Raw genomic sequence first — 11,033 nt, 5'->3', positions numbered from 1 at the left:
ATAAAATCTCTAGAGAGACAGAGAGGGAGAGAGAGAGAGAGAGAGAGAGAGAAAGAGAGAGAGAGAGAGAGAGAGAGAGAGAGAGAGAGAGAGAGAGAGAGAGAGAGAGAGAGAGAAACTAGGGGAAAAGCGGAGGCTCCGCTTTGTCGAAACCGAGCGCTCCGCTCTCGCCTCGCGCCGAGGAGGCGAGCGAGTCATTCGGCGATCGCGTGTTCCGAGACTACGTTCAGTTCGCTCCGGCGATGCTCGGCGGTAGGAGACGCCGTCCCCGTGGCGTCGCCACGAATCGCGCGAGGCTCTCGCCACTCTGGGCATTAAACGCCGAGTAATCGCCGCGTTAAAACCCGTCGCGTCGTGCCACCTGTCCCGGCCTTCCCCCGGTCGCATCGCGTAGGAGTGTGCATTGGAAACACCTTACGGGAAGCTTTGATCGGCGGCTCTCGCAGTGCTAGAAAGCCCCGCGCGGGGGCGTCGCGAGCGCGCGTACCCTCCGCCCTCCCTTCTTCCTCTCCCCCTCCCCTGCTATAACCGCCGCCCCTACCCCCCCCCCGCCCCTTTCTTATCCACTCGTTTTCCTCGCATTATCGCCTCACTTCACTTCAGTGCCGTCCGCCGACTACCGTGGCGTTTCGCTGCACGCAGCTGCTCCGATCCCGCGGCGGACCCTCCCTTTTCACCTCTGTCCTCGCACGCATTTTGTGTGGCGCACGCAATTTTTATCGCGCGAGACTTAAGGAGGGAACTCGCCCGGGAGAGATAAATAATTTCTCTCGCGCAAATTGTAGACTATGGACTGGCGTTGTCGCGTCGCGTCGCGATGCGTTTTCTCAAGTTCGGCAGCATTCGTCGAGGCCTTTCGACGGAAAGTTGAAAAATGGTATCTTCCTACACGCGCGTATTTTATATATGCAGCCCCGCGAGTCATCCGTATTAAGGAACAGTGAACTTTGACAATTGTCGGCTGCGGCATTTTATTTATGAGAAATTACGGTCATAAGTCAAATCTTGGAGTATTCCGAGTAAGCGAACGCGCGATTACGCATGATCGCGATAGCTGAATTTTATGCAAATGCCGCTCGTGGCTTATCAGAACCCAATAAAAAAAAATTCCTCTTCGATATCTGATGCAATTAATGCTAATGTTACTCGGAGACCGGCGGAAGAGAATATTTGCGCCTTTTTCGCATTAAATCGCGACAACTTTGCGCGCGGAAAACGCGTTCAAAAGATTATCGTCCCAATTCTTTAAAATATATCCGTACTTTCAAGCTTGAGATGCAATTTTCATCCTTGGATGAAACCCACGTGTCCGATCACTTGCGCAATAATTTCCGAACGATTGGCGAAACGTAAAAGTTGCTCGTTTACACAAACATCCGCACATATTTATTGTTGCAAGTAAGATTTGTCATTTGCGAGATACGCAGATAGCAGGATCTCGAATAATAGACGACGGAAATTTACAAGAGCCTTTTAAGGTTTTCTCCGTACCCTACTTTGGATCAGCTACGCCGTGTTCGTTTTACTCTTTAAAGATGCTAGGCGTGAATTACGCATTTCGAGCCGGCGTACTTATAACTCGCCCGGTTACTCGATATCGATAGAAACTCGTCAGACATTCGAATGTACGCTCCCAACAACTATTTCGGTACGACTCTATATGCGCGTTCTAATAACTTTTTCCCGATCGAGACGGCTGACCCAATTCTTAACCTCCCGCGACCCCTTACAACCGATAGGGAAGAGAGGTACCGTTTGATTCGGATAAAGATACCCTTTATTCGAGCACCGCTTTAAGCAGCCGAGTTTTAATAACATCGGGAAGTAGGCCGATTGTCCTTTCGACAAGTCTCTCCCCATTTGCGGTTGATAATTTTATTTACGGAGTAGCAGTCCATCTGCGACCACGTTTACGCGGTGGGCTTATGATTCGGTTCAATAACAACCGTGTACTACCCGGTCCAAAATTATTTTCTTCGACCAATATGCCTTGCTTGATAACTACAATTACACATACGGGGTGTCGTAGGAAGCTCGATAACCCTTTCACTGACGGATTCTGTAGAATATTCTAAGACGAAAATCCTTGGGTAAAGATCTGTGCCCACGATGCCTAGAACTTGGACACAGGCCTTAAAAATGTCGAGGCTATCATAGTTTTTAAATGGGGAGCACTTAATTATAGTTGACCAATCAGTTTGCGGAAATTTCGCGCGTTCGGGCATGGTATATCCTGAAGGTGCCGCTTCTCAAAGTAATTTCTTTGTCATATTCAGAATTTACCAATTTCTGAATCGATATGCAAGGGCACTTTCTATATATATACAGGGTGTACTAAAATACAGGGTGTACTATCCTTTTAATCACAGATTCTTTAGAAAATTTCAAGAGAAACATTCTAATACAAAAATGTCGAGGCTATAATAGTTTTTAAATAATAAGCGATTATGTTTCACAAATGGCAGGCCTGAGATGTCGCGCGCTCAGGCACGGCGACATGACGAGTGATAAAAGTGTTCCTATAAATTTCATCCCTCTTCGTTTAATTCAAGTAATAATTTGGAACATTTTGTATCTTCAAAGTGTTGCAGCTGTCAAAGTTGTCGTTCAGTATCAGTTTCCATGAAGGTTGTTACCATGCTGAAAAGGGCGACATTCATAGGAGCACTTTCATCACTCGTCATGTCGTCGTGCCTGAGCGCGCGAAATCTCAGGCCTGTCATTTGTTATCATATAATCGCTTATTATTTAAAAACTGTTATAGCCTCGACATTTTTGTATTAGAATTTTTCTCTTGAAAGTTTTTAAAGAATCTGTGATTGAAGGAATATTCCGTGGTTTTAGTACACCCTGTATATATGTATGTTATACAGAGTGTATATGAGACCCTGTATACAGAGATCGATTGAAATGTTTAGAGCAACAAAATAGGCTCGAATTTAAGTGATCATTATCGTCAAAAGAAGAAACACGTTGGATCAGATTATTAAACCGGATTACAGGCTGTCGTGCAAACGTAGTCTGCTGCGAGAAAATACAGGGTGCTTTCCAGCAACGTACACAGGCGACACTACGTAACAATCGTCTTATCTTTGTTGTTTGTCTTTATTAAACAAGGATGAAATAATTCTCTGTATTACACCGTGTCAATCTGTGTCCCTCGCTGGAAAGCATCCACAGTTGAGTCTTTAATGTTTCAACAGAATCTTGACCTACAATGCAGGGATAATATTTCGCGACTTAAAATTCGCGCGGCGTAACGAATGTATAAACTTAAAGGAAAAGATCGATTCCAAAGCAGCCGCGCCAATTAATGGGCCATTTTAGAAATTAAGGTCAGATTCTCTGGAGTGTCCTGTATTAATAATGCATGGAAAAACACATATAGACGTATAGGACTGCAGCGCTATTGTATGCGTTCGAATCTTGCGAGACTAATTTGTAGAAAAAGTGTTATATGCTTCCGCTCGCTGATTGATCTATAAACCCACCGTCTTAACTTTCCATTAACTGTTTTCATTAAGCTAACTCAAAAAGATAACCGTTGAGACTTAAATATATCTGTCTCTCCGCACGCTTAATTAAAATCCGATTATAACGAGGTAATTTGTGTGTCGCACACATTCAAATGTATTCTTACTTCCTTTTCAATGAGAGAACAAAGCTAATAATAAAACAGATCGATGACCCAGCTAGGCGATTTAATTGTCTCACTCAATCCCGTCTAAAGACAAACCTGGAAAAGATTTACAAAGCCGCTTATCCGTGTAAGTGAACCGGGTTGTTTTTCGAATGTCATTGATCACGTCAGATCGACACAGATCCCTCGCACTTTTAGGCCGCGTATTAATATTTTGCGGGGTTGGGAAAGTTATATAAAAGTATCTGGTTACAGCTACAAGTCACCGCTTCTGAAAAGTAACGCGTTAAACTTAAAGTTACTCAAAAAGTAACGTATCGTTACTTTGTGCGGGGTTACTTACTTGCAATGAAAATAAACATATCAAATCCGCATTTGAATTGTAGAGCGCCGATAAAGACGTTTATGCGCGAATGCAAGGCCTAATGCGACCCGTGGAGGTTTAAAAAAAAAAGATAAAGCAACAATCAATGCAATTAATAAATTAGTTACTAGTTATCGAAAAAATGTAACTGCGTTTAGTTACAGTTACAGGTGGAGAGAAAGTAACGTAGAGCTACCAAAAAAAAAAACCTGCAACCGTAACGTCGCTACAATGTAACGCGTCACTTACCCAACCCTGATACTTTGCGTACGTCCCCCGCGAAACGTCTACGCTGTAAAAGCGGAAAATTCGTCCTTACATAGAATCTCCCTAAATAGCTGGCGCACGCGGCCGCGGGCAACGCGGTCGGAGTGTCAAAAAGTGGACTTGTCCCGCTTCGCGGTTCGCGGCACCAATTGGATTCAATTGGAGCCAATCGCTCGCCGGGGCGCGTTCCAAAACCGCCGCCGCGGCCGTGTGCGCGCGCGCCTCCTACGAAATCGTGGGAAGCGAGGGGCCCGATCAAATTTTCATCCGAGAAATTCTCTCCGAAGGAGTTTGCGATCGCGGGGAGAAAGCGCGCGGCTCCCCGCGCACTCCACTGTATCATCCGAGCACTCGGAACTGGCGGGCAGCGACGGCGAGCGGTTGAGGCTCCGCGTCTACGATCGGCGCTGATGCGCCGCCGCCGCCGCCGCCGCCGCTGCCGCCGCTGCCGCCGCTGCGGCAGCCACCACCGCGTCCGCCGTGCCGTATCGCCTCGCGCGCGCGGTGTGCCGCCGTCGCTTACGCGTCCGCCCAAAAGCCAGCGCGCCTGGTCCGCGATCGCCATCATGAAAACACTCGCCCGTCGTTATCGTTGTTTCGCCTCCGTCCTCGCGGGCTGAGCGGATCGGAGGTAATATCGAGCGTCGGTGAGCCGGGGCGTCCGCACCGACCGCGCGCGACAGCACGGCACGGACACGTTCGCGAGCGCTCGACCGACGACGCACCACGGCCCCCGTTCGCCGCCGCCGCCGCCGCCGCCGCCGTCGTCGCCGCCGCCGCCGCCGCCGCCGCCGTGCACGGAAACGCCAGGCTGAAGGCTGCTCCGTTCCGTCGTGATTTCGCGTGCCGCGTGAAGTGCGCCGCAAGAGAGGATCGTAAAACGAGAGTGAGACAGAGAGAGAGAGAGCCAGCGCGACGGGAGAAAGAGACGGGGCGATCCTCTCTCGGCAGTCCTATTGTGCGCGGGGTGTCCGCGGGTCGCGATAAGGATACGGTCGCCGCCACTTAAATGCCTCGCACAAATTCCTACTCCATGTTGTGCATCGGTTGCGACACGGCTACGTGTTGGAAAGTGAGTTAAATATCGGCGGTACGTACGCCGCGCGCGCGGATCACGCCTTCCCACGGGGCCTGGGGCCCTCGTCCCTCGCGCGGCAGAGCGGTGAGGAAGGGAAAAAAAATGTCATCGCCAAGATGACGTAGTAAAAATTCCTAGGAATTGTTTCCCCTCTTCCTCTCGCCCTCTCGCTCGCTCCCACCGGGGGCTTCTCGCCTTCCTCGCTCTCTGTCGCTCGCGCTCGGGGGCCACCGTCCAAGTCACCTCCACCTCCTCCTCCTCTTCCTCCTCTACTCCTCCTCCACTCCGTGACGGGGTCCTTTTGTCGAAAATTTCGGTTATTATCGAGTGCCTCGGCGTGTCCGCGGGACCAAGGGCATGCCTCATTCAGAAGATATTTGTGTTCTGACCTTGCACGGCGCGGCAAGTAGGATAAATTGCCGATATATAGGTCCCATTTTCTCCTCTCGCCAGTTCGCGCCGTGTTATCTGGCGTTTTCGAAAAAGATCCGCCCGCCTCTCGCTCGTCCCCGAACGCTCGTTGCGATTATCAGCCGAGCACCGCGATTCTCGCGGATCTCCCCGCTTGCAATTTTCTGGCACGACATGCCACGGTCTCGCTGGGACAGTTGCACTTGTCTCTTTGTCGCCGTAAGGATCGGAGATAGCGCAACGTATCGCGCGAATTAACGCCACGAGCGTTGTATTTATAAACCGCGATACACTTTGTGATCTCGCCTCGACAGCGATTTGACTTTGTCGCTCTCGTTTGCGACGTGTTTTAGCTTGTAACGCTTTATATATATATATTTGGATACGGCACCCAAATTTGAAAGGGGACGTCGACGTTCCATTCGAGCCACTACATACATAACAAGTTGGCATTGTCCATTCGTGAGCAATTTAGTAGCGTAGGACCATCGATTGACGATTGATTTTGCCTCACCCCCGCTAATGAACTGTACGATTTGCTTGTGACAGGTGAGTACATGGTGACACACGGTTGCAGAGGAGCAATTGGGAAGAGAGCCGCAGCAAAGGACTACACCCAGTTATCTTACACCAAGCTGACTGCAACTTTCCACTGTTTCTCGAGGCAGTGATCGCATAACTAGGATACACAAACGGGAGTTTGCTCGATTAACCAAGAGTGACACTGACAAAGACGAGAGTTATGGAACGAGAGTCTAATCCTATGCAAGCTCTGTGTCGCAGTGGCTGTGGATTTTATGGCTCGCCAGCTACTGATGGCCTTTGTTCCCTATGCTATAAGGAAAATCTAAAAAAGAAGCAACAACCACCAGTGTCAGCTGCCACCGTACCAACCTCACAGACTGTCTCCAGCAACGCTGGTACGTTGCAAGGCAGTTTCGGTAGTCCAGCAGCTACAGGAACGACGGCCCAACCTACCATTCCTACAATACCTCAGTCAACGTCAGATCTGCCCAGTCCCAAAGAAGTGAGTATCACCATGCGCTCTCCCGACAGCTGTTCCGCACAAACGTAACGCCTTTGTTCTCTCAATTAATTTGCAGAAAATAGCGCTTATAAGCAGTCCTGAACCCGCAAGGTCGTATACATCAAATTGTTTTTAGTCTATATTTTGAAAGCGCCAAGAGGACAGAATATTAGAGTGTTGCTCGCGGATAATTAGAGTATTGCTCGAAGGCCTTACCTGACATTAATGCGCAACACATACCTATTGCTTCTCTCGCATTGTGTTTCGTTAGAAATTTCTTCGTTTATACGCGGACTGTGAAAAGGGACAAGAAATTGCAGAATTGCCTATACCTGACAAAAGCAGATTGCCCGTCAAAGAGCAAATTATGCAAACACATCTGATTATATTATTGAAACATTCATTTTCCGGCGTTGATTATGAACTCATTCCACATCCGCACCTGTCCTATGCGTTACTCGAAACTTTTGTAAACGACATAGGCAGATTTACATCTAATTGACAATTGTTTAACATAAGGATTTGTACCTTTGTAATATAATAATGCAAATCTTTCCATTAAATTTGAAATATGATGGAAACTTAAGAAACATAAAAGATATAAAGGAAACTTTAGAGGGATTAATAGCAAATAATTGTTTTCACTGTTCTTATGGTATGCGTTATACTTTTGTCAACCAGGTAAACAGAGAAGATCAGGAAAGTGAAGTAGGTGTAAGCAGTGCAGTAGCTGAAGGCTCATCGGCGAGTAGTGGCGATGTAGACGACTCCTTCGATGGCAAAGAGACTGATAAAGAATCTAAGAAGAAGAAAAATCGTTGTGCTGTATGTCGCAAAAAAGTTGGTTTGACGGGTAAGCGCTAATTTAATACCTAACAGCGAATCAGAGTTAATTTTGTTTTTTCACGATGATGAACTTTCAGGATTTGAGTGTCGTTGTGGAGGACTATTCTGCGCCGTGCATCGATACAGTGACAAGCACGATTGCAAATTCGATTACAAAGAAATGGGCGCTCAAGAAATTCGGCGCAACAATCCAGTTGTTGTTGGTGAAAAAGTGCAAAAAATTTGAACTATTTAGTGTGTAGTCGTTGGGAAAATGGTTATTATAACTATATAAACAAACAGAATATAAAGAAAAACACGCAGAAAACGAGATAAATTATCTGGCAGCTGATTCGCACGTCGAGGGGTGAAACGAGCGAGCGAGCGAGCGAGCGTGTAAGATCGTGTGTGCGAGCGAAAGTATGAATGCGAGCGTGCGCGCAAGATCGACTGCAAAATTGTTTTTTAGCTGAATGCCGAGGAAGGGTAGAAAGGGGAAAAATGAAGAGGAAAAGAAACGAGTATCAGACAGAACAAATAAACGAAAGATTGCAAATTAGAATGTGTGTGCGCGTGAGTGAATGATTCGTAATTGGATGCCAGTGCCATGTAAGTTTCAGATTGTCATCTAGTGAGAGAATTTTAATTGAGAATATACCTGGTTACTAACTGCTGCCAGCTTACTACTATTATTACCTATTATTATCTTCATGATTATTACGGTTTATAATTATTCTATATTATGTTTATTAATTTACTTAAAGTGAAAAATTTGCGAATATGAAGCTCGTTTTACGTAAAGGCAGAACAACTCTTGGTGCGGTCAGTCGGTCCAGGACGTCTTAGGAAAGTTTTGGTTTGTTCGAGAAATTTTATACATTGCTGTTTCGTTTATATATCAAAAAGTAAAAAATAGGGAATGTTGCTTAGGTAATGGCTGACGATGATAGGTGATCACAATCTTAGGTTAATAATTAGTCTAATAATTATTAAGTATATTAGTCTATTGATTCATAAATAATGCAATGAAGTATAAGTAGTACTGTGTGTTTATGTCCAATTTCACGTGAATATAACCAGCAATTATTACTCATTAAATATGTTTCAACCTATATTGCAAATAATTATTTACACTACGGCCGCCAATCTGGGATTTGTAAATTAAACCCCTCTTTAACGTATTCTTCGAGTTCTCTTAGACCATAAATGAATTGTTAATGGTTGAAGTCGATTAGTTTCATTTATTTTTGCTTGTTTTGCGAGTTTCGTAGGGTAGCTGCGCGAGGTATTCCGGTGCTGCACAGCAGCGCATAATGTAAGAGTAAATGATTAATAAAATGTCTAGAGAGGCCGGGCATTATATGAACGACGAAAGAAGAGAACTATTAAAGTTTGTAAAGTGTGAACGTATACTGAAAACCGTGCGCGAAGAGGATATTACACTGATAAATTTTATATAATCCACGTACATACTTCTATTTTTCTTCTCCGCGCTCAAAACTCTCGTGCCGAATTTTACTCATTTTATTTTTCGTCCGTCAAACACCTATAAATGTTTGTAAAGTTATAGCATACGCGGAAAGGTGCTATAGCTCTGTTCAGCTTTGTTGTATTACTGTAAAACAAGATGAGTGAAGATGATAAAACTGCGCAAATTTTGCCTCACGTATAGGTCAATTCTTTAAGAGAGCTTCATGAGTGGGTTTGAATTTTTGAGGAAAAAAAAACAAGTATATATTGAAATACATACTGCGACTTCCCGATTTCGCGTAAAACAAAGTAGTGAAATGTTTCCTTCCTTTCTCTTTCTTTACATTATCCCGAGACAAAGCGCTTAATCTAAATTGTGCTGCCGTGTTATTTTACTTTTTTGTTTCTTGTAATTAGTGGACTTGTATGAAGGTGAATATTATCCGCCTAAAAATTAATTTCTCTTATTCTTTTGCGTCACCTCGAACGAGCAAATGTACATCAAATATCTTATTATTTTCGATAAATATATAAAGCGTTTTGTTAAATGTGTAATCGTAAGGTCTATCAAGCTTTTTATATACATATGTGTCTTTCTTTCTTCAGGTTCTCGAAGATAAGCAAATCTTGTTGCTGCATTAGTTATCCCGTATTAGTTACCAAATAAACTTGACGTGTCGTCGCCGAAAGTACTCCAGCCGCGAACGATTTTTTTCTCTCTTCGAACACACGCAGCGAATTTCCGGAAAATCTTGCGGACTTGACGATACCTAGAGATTAAGGCGATCGAAAAGGATCTTTCGGCATATAATCCATCGATAAATTCGGGCACGATTCTTCGCGATCTTTACGGGACGACTTGTATACATGCGCCGACTTCACATAGACAATATATACATATATATATCTATATATATATACTTTATCTTGTATCAAGATATTATTGTTGTCGATGAATCTGTTCTTTTTTCCTTTTTGGCGCACCTTTTTAAGAACGCTGATGAGAGAAATCAGAATCGTGTATAGAAGAAAACGCACACCACATACACACTTACATTCACACATCTACACATAAATACATACTATACACACACACACACACACAGGGACACAGACACCGATTATCAGTAATATCGACGGAATGGTTGCCTTCAGGCCTTCATCCTATTTTAGGCATAGCATATTTTTCTAACGTGTATCGCAATATCGGAATAATCTTGCCTAGCGAGAGCGATCGAATGACCGAGAGAGAAATAGGGAGAGAGTGATTGAAGGTATGCGTACATGGAGAACGGAGATGCCTGGGGAGAGTGCGGCAGAGGAATGCGTGCAGGAACATAAATGATTTATAGGAGATGAGCGAAAGGGAGAGAGAGACTGTGAGAGAGAAAGAGAGAGAGAGAGAGAGATAAACAAAAAGATTATCAGCGACGATCGTACTCGGCTGACTATATAAGGACGTAACACGATGCTTGTAATTATTACGATTGATATTAGTACGTTTAAGCTATTAAAAAAGTAACATCAACTTTAATATATTATATGATTACAATTACCATCCTTTGAAATGCTTTAGACATTTAGGTTTTACGTACGTGAAGGAAGTTAGTGTACTCCCTACCTACGCTCTCCCCCCTCTTCCCACCCTCTTGTCCTCGGCCCTCCCCCCCCCCCCTTCGGCCCTGTACGGACCCTTTTAACAGTTCTCGAAACGTTTATAATTATAGCGGAACTATATTTATGTATATTTAAAAACAAAATATATATAAATGCATCGCCCCTAACGAAAGCCGGAAATCGTTTTTTGTGCGTTCTCGACTACTTTATATAGAGCTCTTCAGCTAGCACCTCATCGAATTATATTGTAGCTGTACTGTACAAAGAAAAAAAAAAGAAAGAGAGAGAGAAGAGGAAACGTCTCCCGGAGTTTAAACGAGGTGCGACCTTATTT

The 11,033-nt window shown here is 44.7% G+C and overlaps 1 protein-coding gene across 2 annotated transcripts in view; it reads left to right on the top strand.

The window, feature by feature from the left end:
• Positions 1-10,616, top strand: part of LOC105562359 (AN1-type zinc finger protein 5) — a 27,256-nt gene extending 16,640 nt beyond the window's left edge. The window contains exons 1-4 of one of the 2 annotated variants that reach the window (XM_012013141.1): positions 5,117-5,343; positions 6,310-6,787; positions 7,469-7,640; positions 7,711-10,616. In XM_012013141.1, coding sequence (XP_011868531.1) covers positions 6,503-6,787; positions 7,469-7,640; positions 7,711-7,859 — 606 coding nt within the window. In that variant the 5' untranslated portion in view covers positions 5,117-5,343; positions 6,310-6,502 and the 3' untranslated portion in view covers positions 7,860-10,616. Of the gene's footprint in view, positions 1-5,116; positions 5,344-6,309; positions 6,788-7,468; positions 7,641-7,710 lie in introns of those variants that run through there. The other variant, XM_012013140.1, reaches the window with a different exon arrangement.
• Positions 10,617-11,033: the final 417 nt, after the last annotated feature.

The sequence above is a fragment of the Vollenhovia emeryi genome, unplaced genomic scaffold, assembly GCF_000949405.1.
Source record: "Vollenhovia emeryi isolate VEMERY1.0 unplaced genomic scaffold, V.emery_V1.0 DF939190.1, whole genome shotgun sequence".
Taxonomy (NCBI): domain Eukaryota; kingdom Metazoa; phylum Arthropoda; class Insecta; order Hymenoptera; family Formicidae; genus Vollenhovia; species Vollenhovia emeryi.
This window is presented reverse-complemented; position numbering and strand designations above follow the sequence as displayed.